This window comes from Heteronotia binoei, chromosome 10 (genome assembly GCF_032191835.1).
Source record: "Heteronotia binoei isolate CCM8104 ecotype False Entrance Well chromosome 10, APGP_CSIRO_Hbin_v1, whole genome shotgun sequence".
Lineage (NCBI taxonomy): Eukaryota > Metazoa > Chordata > Lepidosauria > Squamata > Gekkonidae > Heteronotia > Heteronotia binoei.
Window position 1 is genome coordinate 89,011,923 of NC_083232.1, and position 21,750 is coordinate 89,033,672.

At 42.4% G+C, this 21,750-nt stretch overlaps 1 protein-coding gene across 4 annotated transcripts in view; it reads right to left on the reverse strand.

Moving 5' to 3' along the window:
* EZH2 (enhancer of zeste 2 polycomb repressive complex 2 subunit) overlaps positions 1-21,750 on the reverse strand; it is a 109,653-nt gene that overhangs the window by 15,009 nt on the left and 72,894 nt on the right. For 3 of the 4 annotated variants that reach the window (XM_060247758.1, XM_060247756.1, XM_060247759.1), the window contains 8 exons: positions 17,825-17,949; positions 15,368-15,496; positions 13,675-13,791; positions 10,813-10,933; positions 10,167-10,331; positions 8,227-8,329; positions 5,564-5,727; positions 3,017-3,108 (listed from right to left, as the gene is read on the reverse strand). In XM_060247758.1, the coding sequence (XP_060103741.1) occupies positions 3,017-3,108; positions 5,564-5,727; positions 8,227-8,329; positions 10,167-10,331; positions 10,813-10,933; positions 13,675-13,791; positions 15,368-15,496; positions 17,825-17,941 (1,008 nt within the window). In that variant the 5' untranslated portion in view covers positions 17,942-17,949. The remainder of the gene's footprint in view (positions 1-3,016; positions 3,109-5,563; positions 5,728-8,226; positions 8,330-10,166; positions 10,332-10,812; positions 10,934-13,674; positions 13,792-15,367; positions 15,497-17,824; positions 17,950-21,750) is intronic. The other variant, XM_060247757.1, reaches the window with a different exon arrangement.

The window sequence follows — 21,750 nt, forward strand, 5'->3', positions numbered from 1 at the left end:
TTTCAGGTACAGCTAGAATGTGAATGAATCTCTCAAAAAATACAGTGTTTCACTGCCTCAGTCAGAGTGTTCCATCTAGAGCTTTTTTTGGGGGGGGGGGAATGCAGAGGAAGCTGGGTACTCATTTTATCGACCTCGGAAGGATGGAAGGCTGAGTCAACCTTGAGATGGCTACCTGAATCCAACTTCCGCCAGGATCAAACTCAGGTTGTGAGCAGAGAGCTCGGACTGCAGTACTGCAGCTTTACCACTCTGCGCCAATGGGGCTGCTAGTTCCATCTATACCTTGTGGCTAAGAGCCACTGAAGGACCTCTGCTCCACCTGTTTATCCAATCCCCTCTTGAAGCTGTCTATGCTTACAGCTGCCACCACTTCCTCGGGCAGTGAATTCTATGCATTAATTACTCTTTGGGTGAACATCAGATCTGATGTAGTGCGTATGCACGCAAAAGCGGATGCCCAGAAGTGAACTCTGTTGGTCTTAAAGGTGCCACCGGACTCAAACATTGTTCTATTGCTTCAGAGCAACACGGCTACCCGCCCAAATCTATCTTGAATTAAATAATCACTTATGACTTCGAGAAAAATGTTGCAGTAAATTCTCATGACCTCTTCTTTTTTTTATAGACCTTCACCAGTAGCCCCACCCAATCATAACCAGGTGGAGTTGTGAGTATGGTAGCCCTTGGCAGGGATCGTCATGGCCTCAGTCAGATACTGCTGCCAGTGTGTCAACAGCCGCGAGGCTGAAGTGGCCACGGCAGAGTGTATTTGTACTTTCCGAGCAGCATGGCTGGACCGGGCCACTCAGTTAATAGTTTCTTCCTCTAATTGGATATTAGCCAAACTGGCCAGAGTGAAAAACGACATTACTCAAAAATGGCAGGTGGATTAGCAGTGAAACCTTGAGCAAAACAGAGCTCCCTAACAAGTACTGGCACAAACGCATTCAGAGAGAAACCTTGTGCAGACTACCCATCTGTGCCACGTGGAAGAGGGGGTAGATGAGTGCCTTAGTCCCGCCTGTGCAATTGTCAAGCTGTTTGCACGGAGGAACAAAAAGGCAGGACATGCCCACACAGATCTCCCCCTCCCTGTGATTAGGGATGCCGTTTCCCTGATGCTGCTGATCATGGGGAAGGGGAGGGGCGCACCATGCAGATGAACCTGATTGCACACATCAGCCACACCACGTTTCCTTTAACGAAAGCTGCCTCAGCAGAGGCGTCTGTTTTTCCATAAGATTATTACAATTGGCACACATCCTGCACAAGGGAGAAGCGGATGTTTCTTTCGTCTCTCCTCCACTAAGGACAAAGAGACGTGAACTGGTAGCTTTGAATTCCACGTTGCACAAAATCCAAAAATACAAAGTGTCACTGAAGAGGGATTCTCTAGAGTGTCATGTGCCGAGCTCCAGAAGTTGCTGTCAAGGAAGCAGCATGGGTTCCACATGCTGGGATTTAACAGCTGGGAGAAGGTCAGGCGAACAACTCAAACTGATGGGGAGCTTCACGATAGGAGCAGGTTCCCATGGATCATGTGATTCGCGAGAGCACTGAAATTACCGTCACAGCATTTTGCAATTACTCTGTGACAAAGCTAGCAGCCGCAGAGTGCCAGCCATCCTGGCTCCCCGAGTCTTTTCCATTTGTGACTCTCATTGTCATGGATTTGCTGCCCCATCGGGACAAAATCAGGTCCATCCGTTTTCTCTAATAACACCCTTTCTTCAGAATTTGAAAGTTACAGCGTTTAGGATTCTTGTGGCAAAGTTTATAACTGGATCAAAAACACATAGCTGCTCTTGCCGAATGGATCAGGGCCAAGGGTGTCAGGTTTATTCAGCTCCATATCCAGTCAAATGAAGCAAAGAACAGACCTAGAATGACCCAAAGGCTCAAGAATGGTATCAAAAACTCTGAATATGACAGCCGGGAATCAGAATATGACAATAGTGTGAGAAGACAAAACGATCATGAAGTGAACCTCTTGATATGAAGAGCTTTTTTGATGGCTGGAAAGCCACAGTTAGGACGCATTATGTTAAAAGGTACAAGGCTTGTAGGTGATACTGGAGTTACACGCAAATTTTACTATCTACAACGATAGACTAGATCATAGATGGTAACAGAGATAAGCAATTATATTAGTAGAAATATTTACTCATTCTATGTATATCCTTTTCCTTCTTTTTCCCCTCATTCCCACTCAACTCTACTTTTCCTGCTTGAAAATCTAATAAATCTTTTTTTTTAAAACCTCTTCTCAACTTCACTGACTGATCCAGCCTGCCTAATGCTTAAGAACATAAGAGAAGCCATGTTGGATCAGGCCAATAGCCAATTCAGTCCAACACTCTGTGTCACACAGTGGCCAAAAAACCCAGATGCCATCAGGAGGTCCACCAGTGGGGCCAGGACACTAGAAGCCCTCCCACTGCTGCCCCTCCCAAGCATCAAGAATACAGAGCATCACTCGCCCCAAACAGAGAGTTCCAACAATACACTGCGGCTAAAAGCCACTGATGGACCTCTGCTCCATATGTTTATCCAATCCCCTCTTGAAGCTGGCTATGCTTGTAGCCACCGCCAAGCCTAAAAATTATCTTATCACCTCCTCTCTACCCAGGTTTTGAGCCTTCTACCTTTTAACATAATATGTCCTAACTGTGGCTTTCCATCCATCAATAAAGCTCTTCCTATCAAGAGGTCCACTTCATTATTGTTTCTGTCTTCTCACAATATTGCCATATTCAGATTTCAGGTTGAGAAGAGTTTTTGATACCATTCTTGAGCCTTTGGGTCTCTATCATGGCTCATTTGGGGGGGGGGGGTGTCAACAATAAGTGTGAATACAACAAAGCATTTCAGCATTCAGCCACCATTCTTAAATAGGTTTCATTTTTCAGCTAAATAAAAGGGATTTACTAGTAGTTGCAACCTTCCAGGTGCCTCACAATCCTTTTTTTTTAACGGCCGAACTCCTTCAATCAAGGGAAGGGCGAAATCTTACCAAATGCTGGTAACAGTGCGGCCCACATGGTTTATTATCTATTGCGGTCTCCGTATTTTTCCTTTTGTAAGTGTTAGGAGTTGCATGGAATGCTGTGGAATTAAAGAACAAAGGAAAATAATTAACTTGTTTATTGATGGCTGGAAGTTCTGTTCTGTCTGAAAAACTCATCCAAGAGTAGCGCACTAAAAGTCGTATTAGGTGACACGAATTTGGAGGAGACACTCCAGATTTAATGGCGAGAGGTTGAATGCAGGCAGCTTTTCTGCTGGTGAAAAAGAAAGCAGAGATCTTCTCTGTCCACCAAAAAAGGGCCTGCAAGGCAAAAAAGACATGCAGGGTGGCAGTGGGGAAGGGAATTGGGTGAGACTGAGTGTAAAAGCTGGCTGGATCCAATCCAAGAAGCCCCCATTTAAGCAAAGGTAAATTTCAGATGCCCACTCTCCGACTAATCAGTGCTGCTGGAATTCAACATCAGACTCAGCAATCGACAGTTATACTGTGATTTTAAGAAATGCCATTAAGGATCATTCTGACCCAGAGTTGCCCTCATATGGTGGTACGCACACAGCCCTACTGTGTGCACAGGTTGCCTATTCACTTCACAAAGGAGCAGAACTGAAGACTAGGCATGGGCGCCTAATTTTTCCATGGACAGGGCCCAGCTCATGGCCCATAAGCCCAGTCTTTGCCATCCTTTCAACAAGGACATCTCATGACCAATAGTCCCTCTTAAGCTGTGCAGTTTTCTGCACAAAAATTCTACTTTGTGAGCTACTGGCATTAAAATTGTGAGCTACTACATCAATTATTGTGCTCTGGGACCATTTTTCCTGAGCGAAGACAAAAATGTGTGAGCCAGAGGCTAAAAAACTGTGAGCTAGCTCACACTAACTCAGCTTAGAGGGAACACTGCTTATTACCCCTCCCCCTGGAAGTTTGTAAGGTCCATGTTGGTGGGACTAGCAAAACGTATTCTCTTTAAATGGTTTCGGCAAACGAGTGAAGGCCACGCAACAACTTCACCCACTTCCAAGTGCCCTGGCGCACCATGTGGCTTTGCAAAAGCCTTTTAAACTTAAGTGGCTTTTGCAATGCTCCAAGTGACAGCTGAGCGAAGAGTGCATCTACTTCCGGTTCACCCAGAAGGAAACTTGAAGTGGGTGAAGTTGCTGCTTGGCCTTTACTTATGCACCACACAGTGTCAGGATTGAGCCTGCCATGTTTTCTGTTCCCATTAACTGTGCTAAGTTTCATTTCTCTGCTGCTTGCATGTAATCATATATTTTATTCTTTAAGTGGCTGCAGGAGGAGGCTGGGGGCAGATGCCTTGTCTTATATATCATTGCAACCCTTAGGCGGCTTATCTAGTTGTTACAGCAATGGGCCCATCTTACCTTCGGGAATGTTGCTTGTAACCTTGGAGGTGTGGGGCCTAAAAAGCACCAACCTTATGGGAACCAACAGACCATGGGGGTGGGGATACCGTTTGCCCGTGCTTTTGTTGCCTAGAATTATTCCTGGCAACGGCTTTCCAAGCAGAAGGCCAACTCTTGTATCTTTTAATAAATCATAACCATTTTCAAATGAGTACGGATTTGTTAGGTCAATAACTGGCAGAACTTTACATGCAGCCTTGCAAAAGCCATTTAAAGGGAATGCATTCTCTTTCAATAGATTTGTAAGCTGCACAGACCACAGACCTGGTTCAGTAAACTCCACAGACCTCGAACCCCCACAACCCGTTTTTTTCCCCTTGAACTGCGCCCATCCCTATTGATGGCCATTTGTGCACAAAATTCTTTTCCTCACTCTTTTTACACTGTCAGAGAACCCTGCCGCTAAAGTGTGGGTTGGCTCTATTGTCTGTTGAATAAATTCTTAAGTACCTTTTATGATCCTTTATCTACTGAAAGGTGTGTAGCCAACAAGCTACAGAATATAATATACTTGGGGAATAATATTAAGCTTCTTTTGTAATCCTAACACATTGGTCATTGGAAGCCTAAATTAATTAGAGAAGCCCAACAGGAAAATAAAACATTGATTTTGTTTTTACAAGAGGAAAAAGAAACTTAGTATTTTAAAAGGGCAGGGTTAACGACAACGCACAGCTGTAAGCAGGGAGCAAAGCTGGAGTCACAGAATATTGAAGATCCAGAGAAAATAAAATTGAATGCAATGTCTGCCTTGATTCCAAGAGCAATTAATTCATTAGACAAGAAAATGTGTGGTCTTAGAAACATTACACAAAAGCATGTCAAATCAGGGAGTTCTTGTGCGACTGAACACTCAACACACTTCAAAAAAAGGAGCAGCCCAACATGTCCCCCCTGGAGTGGGGGAACAGTTATGGACAGGGCTTTTTTTTGAGCAGGAAGGCACAGGAATGCAGTTCCAGCTGGCTTGGCATCAGGGGGAGTGGCCTAATATGCAAATGAGTTCCTGCTGGGCTTTTGCTACCTAAAAAAGCTCTGGTTATGGAGTAGAACATTCCAGGATTCCAGAATACTGAGCACAGAGATGTACAACTGCTTCTGTACTTACGATGTAAGAAGCAATCATATTTGAAACAGCGTCTGCAGAAAAGAGTGTGAAAGGAGTGCAGACTTTGCTCCCTTTGAACAGATTTGGCATTTGGTCCGTCTATGTTTGGTGTGCACTCGGGAGGAAGAGCCCCTGGAAGCTGCTGCTCTGTAAGTTCTTTGTACCTACAGAAGAAGTAAGGGATGTCATTTATTTTATACAGTCACTGCTTTGCTGCCCTTTCTCATGCAGTACAGACTAGGTCAACTGAACCCAAGAATATGTACTGCTATCACAAAGAATTCTTTACCGTGCAACTGTAAGCAAAGTTATAGATTTCTAAACCAATGACTTCAATAGACTGAGAAAGGAGTAACTCTGCTCAGGGCCGGCCACTGTCTTCAAAACATGCATCTGATTTATTGGTATATGACATTTCACTGGCCTGTGATGCTGAAACTATGAGAAGTCATCTGAACAAAAAATATTTAAGCAATCAATACACTACGTCCAATGTAGACACTGAAAATCTTACCCATGTCAAGTAGAGGCAGTTACAAGTGCACTTACTCTCCTAGTGAAACCAAGGAAAATATTCTAAGACAAAACATTACATTAGGAAAACGAAGGGCTTTTTTTGAGCAGGAACGCACAGGAACACATTTCCAGCTGGCTTGGCATCATGGGTGTGGCCTAATATGCAAATGAGTTCCTGCTGGGCCTTTTCTACAAAAAAAGCCCTGTGCAGAACACTGGTGTTGTCAGGGGTGTGTGGCCTAATATGCAAATGAGTTCCTGCTGGGAAAATGCATCTGCTCTCTTTCCATCAAACTGCTCGAGGCAGCTTAAGAGAGACCAAATAACCAGCCCAAATACAACTAACTCGGTGAGGGGTGGGGACTTTCCATCTAGCAGCCATAAAACCATCAACAACATAAAAAGGCCATCCCCAGCATGAAACAAGGCAGAGTGCAAGCTTTTAGACCTATTCAGTTATAAAAATAACCTTCTAAAACATGGGATCTCATTAGGATCACAGGCACCAACAAAGCAGGTGCCAGGCAAACCTCTAGAGAAAGCACATTCCAAAGTCAGAGTTCCACCACTGTGAAAACCCTGTTGCCCACCTCACATCCATGTGCAGATATCAGACGGTAGGGCTTGAAACAAAGACCTTAACTGGAAAGCGAGACAATACAGAGGGGAACTGTTCTTCAGGGATTCCAAACAGTGAGCTGTTTGGCCAACGGGAATTATATCTGGACACAGACAGGCAGCCCCTGCAGATCTTTCAGCCCTATATTCAACCCTGACAGCATCCTGGCCACTATGCTCACTAATTGCCAAAGGTTTTCAGAGGGAGCAGTGTATAATCTAACCTGAATGCAATCAGAGAACAGATCGCCATCACATACAACATCAGTGAAAAGTTTCACATTTTTAAAAAGGGTCATTCTGTTCAAATGCCTTCTGCCCAACCATCTCATTCATGTGGACTGCCTGTGTTCCCCCAAATTACCACACATCCCCTTTCTATCATCGTCGCAGCTGATTTACGGTAACCCCATAGGGGTTTCAGGGCAAGCAGAGGTGGCTTTCATCGCCTGCCTCTGGGTAGCAACCTAGACCTTCTTGGGGGTCCTCCCACCCAAGTACTAACTAGGCAGACTCTGCTTAACTTCCAAAATCTGACAAGATCAGGCTAGCCTGGGTTACCCAGATCAGGAGGACCTAAATTCTCTACTAGAAAGTGAATATATGGATAGAAATTAGTCACTTTACAAGACAGACCGGGGTGGGGTGGGGGGTGGAATCAGTACTATGAGTTGGATTCAGGACTCCAACTCTGATGGAAAATTCCTCAGAGGAAGGAAAACAGTGTTGCACATACCTGTAACTATTGTTCATCAAGTTGTCTCTGTGCACACATGGGACTGCGTACACCAGATGACTGGCCTGCACGCATGTGCAGTTCCATGTGGGATTGCACAGAGACAACAACAATGACCTACAAGATCCAGTCCTACAGTTGCTGCAGAATTACTCTTTCCTCTTCAGATGTGCAATTTTAGAAAAGTTAGTCCCCCAGAGGGAATCAGGCCTCCACAACCAACTCGAGCACGACAGCTCCCTCCATCTTCCGCAAAGATAGCTTGTAATCATCGCAATTTTTTTAAATGTAATTTTTCAATTTTAGGTTGTTTTCATAGCACGAGGGACCACCATGGATGGCAATATAAGCAGAAAAACCAGGGCATAAATGCTCTGAAAAAGGTGCGCTGAGAGCAGACAAAGGGAGGCAAAAAAGGCTCCTTGCCTCTAATACCTCTGCAAAGAACCCCCAGATTCTATACCTACTGCAAATCCTCAGTCTAGTTGAAAGTTAACTAAAGACATAATTACAACCACTCTTGAGATCAAATACATTCTTCTACACATCCAATGTCAACAGTGCAAGTATGAATAACTTCCAGACTATGAATGAGCGAAGTCAACCAGTCATGAAAAGTGACCAGCCCAGCTGCTTGCCTCTCCATCTCACCTCTGGTTTAACTTTAAGTTTATTGAACATACGGGGGGATGCTCTGTGTTTGGCGAGCAATACATAAATTGTGCAAAAGTACTATAGCATACACCAAGACACGGAGATTCTGTATTACGCAATGTAAGAAATTGCATCTTACTTTTCTTTCAGTTCCTCTGATGTACCCTTATCTGGAAACATTGATGAAATGGCTTCAAATATCTTGTCAGAAGGAAATTTACGAGGAGGATGGCTCTCTTTATCTAGACAGAAACAAAAATACGGACTAAGACGATATATTACCTAACTATTCTCACAAGAATAGGCGGGGCTTTTTTTGAGCAGGAACACAATTCCAGCTGGCTTGATGTCAAGGGTATGGCCTACTATGCAAATGAGTTCCTGCTGGGCTTTTTCTACCAAAAAACCCCAAACAAACCTGACAATTTGTTGTGAAATCATTTTGGAGACTAATAGCAAAAAAAAAAAATCAATGATATTACTCATTTTAAAATTCCTTTAAAATGGAAATTCTGGTGTTGAACATGTGGAGTATATGCACTCCACATTCAACCTTCTTAACACATTTGAAATAATTATGTGCAGCCGCTAGGGTAGTAATTACAAAATCTCAAATTCTCTTCCCCAAACAAGGAGATATATTTGATTCTAAATTTGTGACAGTCTGGTTTCCAGTTACAGAATATTTAGCATCTATAAAAGAATATAGTAATATGTTGGAAGTTATTAATACTATTTTATTAAGACACTATATTTGTTTAAGTTTTCTTTTTAGAAAATACAGACCAACTTGTTTATGTTTGTAATTCATATGCTTATATATAAGTTTATTTTCCAAAGTTTAATCTTTTCTTTTCTATTGACTTGCTATTATTTACTTATTAATATTCAATAAAGTCCAACTTGAAAGAAAAAAAAGAACAGGTTTGTTGTTTCTACAAATGCCAGGGAAGCAAACTTGTGCATCTTCCAATGACTGAACATCAAGAAAAAGACGATGACATTGGATTTATATTCTGCCCTCCACTCAGAGCGGCTTACAATCTCCTTTACCTTCCTCCCCCACAACAGACACCCTGTGAGGTGGGTAGGGCTGAGAAGGCTCTCACAGCAGCTGCCCTTTCAAGGACAACCTCTGCCAGAGCTATGGCTGATCCAAGGCCATTCCAGCAGCTGCAAGTGGAGGAGTGAGGAAGGAGGAGTGGTTCTCCCAGATAAGAGTCTGTGCACTTAACCATTACACCAAACTGACTCTCTCTCAGAGTCCAATACTGGCCAAACCACACACACATACATGCATGCACACACAGAGACCAACTGCTGAGCAACACTTAAGAATGTGTGGCCCCAACTTCTTCACTTTCCGTTAATATGCCTATTCCAGAGCAATACACCCAGTACCTCCAGCCAAGCAACCTGGTTTCTCTCCTAAGTGCAGAAGAAGGCTAAAACTAATCTTTATTTATTTGATTTATGCATGCCATGACACTCCCTATATTATATGTCTATATATTAATATATAATTAATTAAAGCCTTTATTAGAAAGTACAATGTTTAAAAAAACTTTTAAAAATCCTTACACCATTTTACACAATCAGAAGCAGTATGCTCCAAGGGAAAACAACAAACCTTTTGATTGCTTAACTATTATGTCATCTATTTATTAGTTTTATATCTTATTCTACCTATAAAGGTCAAGCCAAGTTAAAGCTTTACATTGCAAATGACATAAATATAAAGGGTGGGCCAAAAGATACCAAACAGCCATGAAAGGACAGTCACCTGTGGATCCTGACATACACTGCAGAATCTACACACAGGCATTTGATTGCGGTGAAAACTGATTGTTCTCAACTGAAGGTGGCAAACCTGTCCCAGATGTTGTAAACCAGAGCCAGTTATGTATTTGATTTCCAGTACTCAATAATTCATCAACTAATATTTACATATAAATAAATATGGTGAGTTTTTAAATCATTGATACTATAATTTGCTCTTCATCTGAGGAATGGAATTTTATTCTCACAAGATATATTTAGCTGAGTTAACATACTCCAAAGATCTCAAGCTTAACATACCTAGTCTGCTGGTCTCCTGATTTTTCTGCTTGTCATTTCTTCCATCCAGATTATCATCATCATCGTCATCATCATCATCATCTTCATCGTCATCGTCGTCATCACTATACTGGCCAAGAGCATTGACCAGCTCCACAAATATCTCATCATTGATAAACCCACACTCTGAAATTAAGCATATACAGAAACTGAGGAGGCCTGTATTAATGTTACAAAGGCATAATCTACCATCTAGATGGGAGACTGAGCGCTAAGCAAACTAGTCAAATAAATACAAAATAATGGCAATTATTCTACTTCAAATGATAGCTACTACTCTTCAGGTCTAGTTTTGGCCTCTCAATTAGGTGACTTATCAAAATGTAGAACATCAGTAATAATTATCTTGTAAATAAGACAAGCAGTCAAAACAGCAAAAATATTTTCTTGTCTTCTGCAAGAGCAGCCTACTCTGTAGCTGAAGAATCCAGGATACAGCTACAGTTGTTCCGTTTCATGATGCAGGAAGTTGGTAATTTTGTAAAATTATTACACATTCTCAGAAATCAACTATTCTCATATTTAATGCCACCTTAGGGTGACCAATATAGGCTAACTACAATATAGGCTAACAGCAGCAATTAACAATACACACAGAATAACTCACCCCTGTCTCCATGAACCTTCCCATCATAATTCTTGATTAGCTCTTCAATAAATGTTCCATCCTGGTCAAGCACTTCATCTCCCATATAAGGAATGTTGTGCAAAACTGTCTCATCTTCTACCTAAAAACAAGTTTTAAAAGATTAGCTATTTGCAGCCTTCTTCCCATTATTGTGCTAGTGCAAAGCCAAACAGCAGTATCACCAGCAACACACACCCAGAAGCAATGCCTCTCCCCCCCTCATCTTAAAATAATGGCTCAAGATCCTGTTCCATCCTCACTAGAATCGTAACATTACACATCCTCAACAAGAATGGCACCTAATAAACAGCACCTTATCAATACTTTCTTTATCAAGTGGCAAAAAGATATCACACTATGTACTTACTGCTATTCAGTAATTCCATATGCTTGTGAGAACTCAGGGAGCTTGTAAAAGTAGTCCCACTCATCCCAAATTAATCAACAAATCTACATGCACAACGGTTTGCCATGCACAGATAGACTCCTTCAGTGAAACAAACTGAACAGCTGGACGATGTATTTATTTGATTTATAGCCCACCCTCCCCTGCAAGCAAGCTTAGGGTGGGTCACAACACGCCAGTAAAAGACACAGAATACACAGAATTAAAACATTAAAAACAGTAATAATCCAAATTAACAACCACCAATAAATTTACTAATCAGATTCATGATGGCAGCTATTCTGGGACTTCAGATGCCTCCTGAGGAAGCTGGTTAGGGGGTCATACACTGCAACCTGTTGCCTGGTGCTGATTGTTGATCTCATAAGCAAGTTTGGTCAGCAGAGGCACAGCTACAGTTTCAGCTGTGGCAGAGCAGCAGAGGCACAAGACAGGTGGGTGGTATTGAATCATCATTGGTGTTCGGTATTTGTAGTATTGCGGGGGGTGTTAGTGTTGCTAGATGGGTTGTTCAGATATATAAACAGGCTAGGGATTCTGGATAAGCCAATGGTCTAAAGCAGGGGTGGCCACACTTGCTTAATGTTAGAGCAATACAGAATAAACATCAGCTGTTTAAGAGTCACAAGACATGAATGCCAGATGCTTGAGAGCAAGATGAGGGAGGGAGGGAGGCAAATAGATGGGGGAGAGGTAGAAAGAAACAACTTTAAATGCATTCTCCAAGCCACCCCCTAGTTTTGCTTGGGAAAGTGATTTAAAGAGACAAATGGCTTCTCCAAGCTGACTGACAGGGAGGTGGGGGTCTCGACAGCCACACAATACGTGTGAAAGAGCCACATGTGGCTCCAAAGCCAGTTTGGCCGCCCCTTGTCTAAAGCCTTATAACTCCTTTCCTTAAGGTTTCTGTGCATGCCATGCACTGCAATGAGTTGTTTTTTAGTAACACTGAAACTCCTCAGAAACATGTTCACTTTGACAACTAGGACACAGACATACTGTTCTGACCAAACAGCTTTTAACCCCTGAAAGAGTGCTCAAGCAAAGATTTCTTTCTCCCTCCTGAGCCCTGTCTGCTCCACCTCAGCTCAAAATAAGACTTTGCAGGTCAAGAGTCATGACAGTCAAGTCATGTTAGGGACCCCATATTACAGCAACAGAATCAGGAGGGCCCCTAGACCAATACACATAGTAAGTTACTCTCACTTTTCAAGAGGGCTAGGCCACTTTCTACTGTTTTAAAAAAGAGGCAGCATAAACAAACAGTAAGCTATATTATGAGAATAGATGACCTCATCAAAGAACATAAATGCGGTTGTGATTCAGTCATGTGTCTCTGGTGGAATGTTACATGTCACCCTCCCTGGTTCTCAGGGTCCTTTTCACAGGTCCCTGTTAGAATGCTTTGTAGTGGAAAGTTATGGTGTTTATATTAACCTGGTAACCTTTAGGTTTGAATGTTGCCACCATTTGGTAACAGCTTATGTTATCCTATATAGTAAATGTGTAACCTGTATTGCCTCAGTCTTTTCACTGACCAGTGTCAGTGAAGCATCTCCTGTTATTCTAATAAATGCATCTATTTGAAAACTCAAAGGATCTCATTATTGGAATATCGGGGCTTGACACTGTGAAAAGACTCCATACTCCGGGACTTAACCGAACTTAACGTCATAGCGGAAAAAGCCCCTGATAACGGACAAGATCTGGGAACTCCAGCATCACCGGGGTCAGAAGTTCGAGGTACTGGAACCATCCCAAAGCAACCTCTGTGGCATGTCCTGGACGCCCGGAGACCAGTGGGAAGAGGCTCCCCATTGGACATCCAGCAGTTCATCACCACAAAAGACTGGGGACCCCACAGATCTACAAGCCTCATGGATGCAGGTCCAGCTCGACAAGATGCGATCCTAGAGTTACCTCCCCTCCGGATCAGGAGCAAGGAAGGGGAAGAGTGAGACCAGTCGGATACGAGTGGGGGTGAGGAGAGTGAGGAAAAGGGCACCGATCCGATTCCTGACAAGAGAAAGGAGGAACAAAATCCCGTGCCAAGGGATCTCCTCCAGTTATTATAATACTTCAGAATTCAAGGGAAGTTTCTCTCCCCCATTTAAAGAAAGGAGATTTTTGTTCACAAGTTATATCCCCATCATCTATCGGGGCGGGGTGGTGGTGGAATCAGTTCAAGAGATAAATAGATGTGGATACTTTCCATAAAATCTAACACTGATGCATAAAAATAAAATTACCTTACCAGGTATCAGTGACAACACATAGTAAAGTTCACCAAGCAGTCATGGTATGGAGATGGTATCATGATTACAGCATACTGAATGTATAGAAGCAGGTATTACTAAAATATAAGTATGTCCTACACAACATGCCAGTTTGTTCATCTTCATTTGGGTTTGTTCAAGTACTGGTATTTCACTTACCATAAAATTTTGCTGTAGGGGAGACCACGAGTACATTATGGGCACAGAGGCGACAGCATTCAGAGTCTTCAGAGGGATGACTTGTTTCGGAAAATCTAAATCGCTGGTGACAGAGCACTGAAAGAAGAGGTAACATTGTACTACCAGCAGTAAATTGCTTTCAAACTACAAAGAAGAGTGAAAAAAAGCTGCAGATTTAGGGAATAACGTGTTTTAAATTCGTAACAAATCTGAGGAGTTTGAAGAAGGCATGCATTGCTTTCATTTTTATCTCAGGATGTTTTATTCTTTATATAACATGCACACATCCTACCAAGACCTAAGTATCTAGCCTACTTGCCCACCACCATTCTCCAAGAAGAACAATGCAATTATGGCTCTAAAGCCATTTGGATGCCTTCCTATCCCTTTTAAAAAAGGTCTCCTGTGCAAGCATATGTATGTATAAGGTCATGAGGGGCATCAGTGTGTTTCTCCTTTTCCGGCACCTTTTTCCAGAAAAAAAAGTCCTGGTTCCATCTATAAAAAGGTAAAGCTAGTCTGCTGTGCAAGCACCAGTCATTTCTGACCCTGGGGTGATGTTGAATCACAATGTTTTCATGGCAGACGTTTTTACGGAGTGGTTTGCCATCGCCTTCCCCAGTCATCTACACTTTACCCCCAGCAAGCTGGGTACTCATTTTACCGACCTTGGAAAGATGGAAGGCTGAGTCAACCTTAAGCCGGCTACCTGAACCCAGCTTCCAGTTTGGTGTAGTGGTTAAGTGTGCGGACTCTTATCTGGGAGAACCGGGTTTGATTCCCCACTCCTCCACTTGCACCTGCTGAAATGGCCTTGGGTCAGCCATAGCTCTGGCAGAGGTTGTCCTTGAAAGGGCAGCTGCTGTGAGAGCCCTCTCCAGCCCCACCCACCTCACAGGGTGTCTGTTGTGGGGGAGGAAGATAAAGGAGATTGTGAGCCGCTCTGAGACTCTTCGGAGTGGAGGGCGGGATATAAATCCAATATCTTCTTCTTCCGCCGGGATCCAACTCAGGTCGTGAGCAGAGCTTAAGGACTGCAGTACTGCAGCTTACCACTCTGCACCACGGGGCTCTTATCCCTTTTACGTGAGAACAAACAAATGGGAGCAAACAATTCTTAAAACACAGGAGAACATCCAAAACCCTGGCTGGAGGCTAAATTTTTCAGAGAAACTATATTTTCAATTGACCAAAAACTGAGAGGCAACATTACTTAGTACACATTCTCTCCTGCATGAACTAGGATTGGAAAGGGCTCTTTAGCCTCTTTCTTTTCAGTATGAGCAACAAACAGGCACAATAAAAGGAGGCAAGCTTGGAATCAAGGACAACTGGGAGGAGTACTCAAGGCCCAAACTGAGTTCTCTGTGAGGCAGCTGTCTAACCTTTATAAACCTTCATGTCTAACCCAGAGATAGACAACCACAGGCACACAGGCTGCCAGACAGAGGCCAGCTGCCTCCAATCTGAGGAATGAGGCGACCTTGGGAGATACACTCCAACCTTCCACATAAACTTCAAGCCAGAGGCCTCAACTCCAAGGGGAGGAATCTTCAAATATGGACTATTTACTGTCCATAAACAGAGAATGCCAAGCAACTTTCCACTGGTAAAATAAAGATGTGTTGACAACTTTGTAGCTGGATCTCTACAACGCATCATGTTAACCAACCTCCCTGGTCCCACGCAATGAGCTCACAGAAGTCATGATGTGTACAGGCTGTATCCGCCGTTGTTTCCATTCTTGATTTAAGATTTCTGTCCTCTCTTGTATCTTCTGACGATTAGAATTAAACATACTCTAGATGGAGGGGGGAGAAATTAAGCAATACTCAGACTAGAAATGATATCTGAGAACAATGCCCATCTTAATATAAAAGACTATTCTGCATGCAAGCTAATCTGTTACAGCTTTCCTACACATTTACATATGTTCATGATTTCAGCAACAAATACATCTACTTCAGTAATTCTTCGACTATGGTGCATAATTTCAGGCAGTGCATGACATAACTGCATTTGTGGTCCAAATAATAATGTGTAAGAACTAATGATTTTGTGATTGTTTTAAAATCACCTTGATTCCAGGGGCATTCTTCTTGTAGTGGAAGATTCCTTACTTAGGAAGAGGGAACCATCAGATCCAACCTGCTGTCTCAAAAATAGCTAGCCCAACAGAGAACATTTTCATTGCATCAGACCCAGACTATACTTCTGTATATCCACCAACTGGCACATAGAATGATGCACCCCAAGAGATGTGCCTGGGGAGCAGTATGCCATACTTCATGTTGCCATGTAGCAAAGGCAGAAAAAATGTTACGGACAGTGCAACAATACTGAACTAGCATCATGTAGAGTTCATGAACATGAGTTACATGCCAGGGATTCCAGCTGAGCTGTAAGCTCATCAGGCAACTTTCAACATTGCCTCAGCTTCAGCACACCCATCTCCAAAGTTAGGGTAGTAATTCCACCTAATAATATACAACTACCTTACAAAGCTGTTCTAAAGCAATGTTGGGATAACAACCAGGATCCAAAAAAACCATGTGCTCATACCTACAGCACCCAAACTGTCTTGATATTAACTTCTGACAGTGGCTCCTCCTATTATGTCAGATGCTGTTTCACCCCCCCTGACAGGGGAAGGGGGGATTGGTTTGCAGGATGTCCTGAAAAGTCCCCATGCAGAAGGTCTTTCGATCCCACTCAATGTAAGATAATATGATCATTTAGTATTCACATTTTTTTCTACCTACTATTACTAAATATGGGCTTACATTACCAATAACCTGCATAGCTGACTCTGTTAATCTTCCAAAATCTGTCCTCCATGACACTTTTTAACATGGCTTTATTTGATTTCAAACAGAGTAATTCCCCCAAAAATAATTTTCAAACTAGATTTCCCCTAAAAGATGAAGAAAGTTCCACCACGCCTTCTGACCTGGACTTTGAAAGCATCACTTTTACAAATCATATCGCTCCACACTTAATGCATCTCTTTCTATAGAAACACTGAAATGTAGTTTTGTTCTCATGGAGCAAGAATAACCAAAGAACTACTAAGCCCTTTGAACTTGCATTTCTCTAACAGCTCCCTCTCCCCCACTCTCTCCAGACTACATTTGGAATTGAGGAGGGTTTCAAAAGCAGCTTGCAAAATGGCATGGGGGTTCCCATCTTCAGAAACAAAACCCCCACAAGGCATGCCCAAGTCCTTGGAAGTGCTTAAATTAGTTTTCATTCCATCACAAAAGTCCAAATATTCTGCCAGTGTACCATGGAACAGATTTTGCACATCTGTACAAATGCCAGTATTAGAGTGTTTCTAAAGGAGAGAAAGATCACTTCTTCCAGGAAACAGCTGGTAATATCAAAACATGCAAAATTACTGAATCTGGAGAATGACTTATCTTGTAGCTGAAAGCTGTCATGACAGCTTCTCACAGCCAATCTTTAGCTTGTCAGTAAAAACAAAACAAAACAGGAAGACATTTAACTGCAAAGCCACTGATTTAAAAGTCCTTCATACTCAGGCCTCAGATTCAGCAGGAGCTCACAGGAGCACAGCTCCTGAACCTTTCTGATGGCCCCCCTTCCTCCTCCTTCCCACCTACCTTGTCCACTGACTAGTAGGTGCAGCTGCATAACAATCCCTGGATTAGGAGAGCAGGCAGCCAGTCAGCAACCAGGAGCTTTGCCACACCCCAGCAGCCCTCATTAACCCCTGGAGAAGCCAGCGCCACCCTTTCTCCACTTCTTATGTGATTTTGGGTGGCAGGAAGCTTGCTGGCCTTTTGACTGGGGAGGGGGGGGCGGCCCAGGAGAATCCCAGATGAATAAGGCCTGCTTGGGCTGGCTGGATCTCTAGCAACCCCAAGCAGGTCATACTTGCCCAGGACTCTCCTTTCTTGCACTGAGTTGCCTTTGGCTGGGGGGGCACATACTAATGAGTTATGCTAATGAGCTCCACCACCTATTTGTCTACAAAACAACCCCTGTGTATATTGAATAAGAGTAATTTTAATACCTTGCTATTGGGATTAGTTGGATCAGTTACCTTTACAAAAGAACACAAAAAATGCAGTGGAAGAAAAGAGTTGTTTAATTCCGACATACTTACCTTTACTTCATCTGCTCGTCTGAATCTCTTGAGCTGCCTAAGTCGCATATATTCTGATTTTACACGCCTCCTCCAGCAAATTGGTCCCTTCTCAGATTTCTTTCCGGTTTGACCCATGATTACCCCTGCATGGAACAGAACCCGGATATGAGATCACAAGCACAGGTCAGCTCTATCTCTAGGCTCCCGGTAGCAGTCGAAATTCATACAACACACTCATCCCTGCAGAACAAGTATTTGTTCACATATGCAAACCATTCAATAAACCCTGAGTGTTCACTGGGCTATATAGTGGATACGGCCTGCCCACCACTGCCAACAGTCCCTTTCATGACAATACCACTTTTTACCCTTTGGCAGTTGCCATTAGAAGGAGCTGCCATGGGAATAAGTGGATTGTTTCAGATCACGTTATCTAGACTGTACAATCTGGAAGTCACTTTACAGTGGAAGGAGATGAACAATACACTAAATACTTAGGAGGTTTACATAAAGTTGTATGCTTTAAGAGACAGGAATTTTTAAACTGGAGTTAAAATATTTTGAAATGTTCACAGTACAGTATACAGAAAATTTAGCATCAGCTTATACTTGACCAAGTGACTTCGCTGAAAATTACTGACATTCCATTACTCTGAACTTCAGAAGAGCAATTCATTTTTAATCTGATTAGTGCATAAACCTCTGTTGAAACAGACGTTTAAAAATAGGCAGGTTTAAGATGTAGAAAGCACAGCCAGCCAAAATGAAGGTAGCCTATTTACAAATGTTATCTTCAACAGAGTAAACTTGTATAATGTATTTACAAACCTGGCAATCAACCACCTTTGAAAAATGAAAACAATTACAAATCTGTGATGTATATTTACTAGGCATAGCCTTCAGGTGATCTGGGAGACCCTCCAAGACACAAATAAATGGTTTGCACTTCCTCACAGTTAGCAAACAAGGACGGACTTAGTTTGAACAATTCATTCTCATCCCAGACACTGCACAATCCAAATAAATGGAAAAGGATGGAAACTCACGACTGTGGTGTTATCGTGGAGATTTTAATCTTTTAAAATCTGCACCAGTATTATATTTATCTGGATAAATCCATGTAACAAACCCCTTCTAGAGCTAAAAAAACGTGGTAGCACAGTGAACGCTAGTCATATGCTCATGATTTTCAATGCTTAGGGATATTACTGCCACAGATGGAAAAATAATTCATAAAACGAAAAAAGTTGAAAGGCAGGCTCCACCGTTTGACTTAAATAAGCAGTGCAGAGTGGACTGTAAGATTCCAGCAAAGGAAAGCTGGTCATTCGATGCTTCCAAAGTAATTATAAATGTTCTTGAGTGAAAGTCAGAAAGTGGACACAGCAGACCACAAGGCACTGTCAATCTGTACAAACGTTATTAACTGGGAAGGGGGGAAACTGTCCACCATATGTAAGTAAGTATGAAAGGAAGAAACACTTGCTCCTCCTTGATCTACATTTTCTTTCTGGGACATGAAACTGTAGTAGGCCTCACTAAAGTTGCCAGGTCCGACTCAAGAAATATCTGGGGACTTTGGGGGTGGAGCCAGGAACAAGGGTGTGACAAGCACAACTGAACTCCAAAGGGAGTTCTGGCCATCACATTTAAAGGGACTACATGCCTTTTAAATGCCTTCCCTCCATTTGGCAATAACGAAGGATAGGGGCACCTTCTTTTGGGGTTCATAGAATTGGACCCCCTGGTCCAATCTTTTTGAAACTTGGAGGGGGTGTTTTGAGAAGAGGCAATGAATGCTATGCTGAGAATCTGGTGCCTCTACCTAAAAACAAAACAAAACAAAAAAAACACCAGCCCCCCAGAGAACCATGGATCAATTCTCCATTGTACCCTATGGGAATCAGTCTCCACAGGATATAATGGAGTGCCCAGCAGACATTTCCCTCCCCCACCCCGCTTTCTGATAACCCTAAAGTGCGGGAGGGCCTCCAAACCGGAGGGTTCCCCTGCCCCCAAATGGGGACTGGCAACCCTAGGACTCCCACTAATATTTAACAAAAAAGATCAATTGCTATAGACAGAAGGATTAATTTGATGGTCCACACTGACAGCTTTTATGCTAAATTATCAAGAAACTGCCGCTGCTGACCAAGTTTCCATTATCAAAACATGGGCTCTGCCAACCAAAGGATGCATGGTGCACAGTGCTTTCCGAGCTCTCCGTCAGGGCCTCCTTTCAGCTGGTTAGCACTACCACATACAAACGGTACCATGCAAACAGTATGATTAGACAGACACAAGCACAATAAAAACCATAGAAACAATTTGCAGGCGTTTATTAAAGCTCCCTAAGGGAGCTTTGACTCTTGAACGCTTATTTCTCAAAAATCTTGCTCGTCTCTGAGGTGCTACTTGGACTCCGATCCAGCTGTTCTACTACAGACCAGTGCAGTCACCCTCTGAAACTATCTTTAAGGTTATACACATTGTGCTATGGTAGGGGGAAATGAGCTGCAGTTCACTTGTGGTGATTTTCTTATATGCTTTTTACAGATGTTATTTATTTCATTAGCAGAACATACAGAACATGGGGGAAAAAAACATTAATCAGTTACCATACTACCATTGATAGCATGCACAGCTAAACTGACACAATTACGTATCTGACCGAAATTAATTGTATTCACTCACTCAACACAGCATGTCTGGTATAATAACAAGATTCATTTCTTGCAAAAGTGTAAGCTTGGAAAGTGAAATCTTTGCATTCTGTCTCGGCAAAACAAAACAAAAAAATCAGATATGAAGTGTCTTTTCCTGTTCCAATAAAGCAGTTAATATTAAACAGCAGACAGAACTGGTTTAATGTTTGCACTGACTAATAAAGTGGCTTCCTAATGACTACAATGAACTGGGAGAGATTTATTGCCATCTTGCGGCTAAATATTTGCATTATTTCAAAAACCCATTAAAAAACCACAGAATTTAAATGCTTGTACATCTCACACGTTAGTTTTACCTGTGACCCTTATGGGACAAATGTTGCCAGTTTGCTCTTGACCACTACATTATAGAAGTGCAGAAAGCGCTCTAGAATGAGTCTGAAACAGAGTCTCATACATACTCTATTGTGTGATTGCCCTGAATTATCAGCAGGCAAGGGCTTTCCCGATTTAAAGAACAAATCCAGAAAGTCCCAGCAATTCAATAATTTTGTGACTAAATGGAAAATTCCTCTTCGTATTGTCTCTTATAACATAATTGCACTCGACAGTAGCTGTTTAAGCTATACTTTCTTTAAAAATCTTCCCAAGTATAAGAAGTTCCATAAGCACAGACAGGAGTCGTTTTGTAGAAAAATAGGTGGTGGAGCTCACCCAGGGATTGTTATGCAGCTGCACCTACTATTCAATGGACAAGGAGGTGGAACTCTCAGATGAAGGAGGTGGAACTCAGAAAGGTTCAGGAGCTGAGCTCCTGTGAGCTCCCACTGAATCTGAGGCCTGAGCACAGAGTAAGAGAAAGGAAACAAAGGACTATCTAGTTATATTCTGCTTACACAAGTTTACACAACTTCAAGGTTGATGATGAAGAAATCAAAATTGTTCAAGATTTCCTATTCCTTGGCTCCATCGTCAACCAAAATAGAGACTGCGACCAAGAAATCAGGAGACTGAGACTGGGAATGGCAGTCAGAAAAGATCCCGTAAGCATAAGGAATGAATCTCTGGTGACCAAGGTAATTCATACTATAACATTCCCCATTACTATGTATGTATGTGAATGTTGGACAACAAAGAAAACTGAAAGGAAGAAAGTTGATTCACTTGAAATGCAGTGCTGGAGGAGAGTTTTACAGAACTCCAAAAAGACAAACAGCAGGTTCTAAAACAAATCAAGCCTGAACTCTCTTTAGAAGCTAAAATGACTAAATTGAGGCT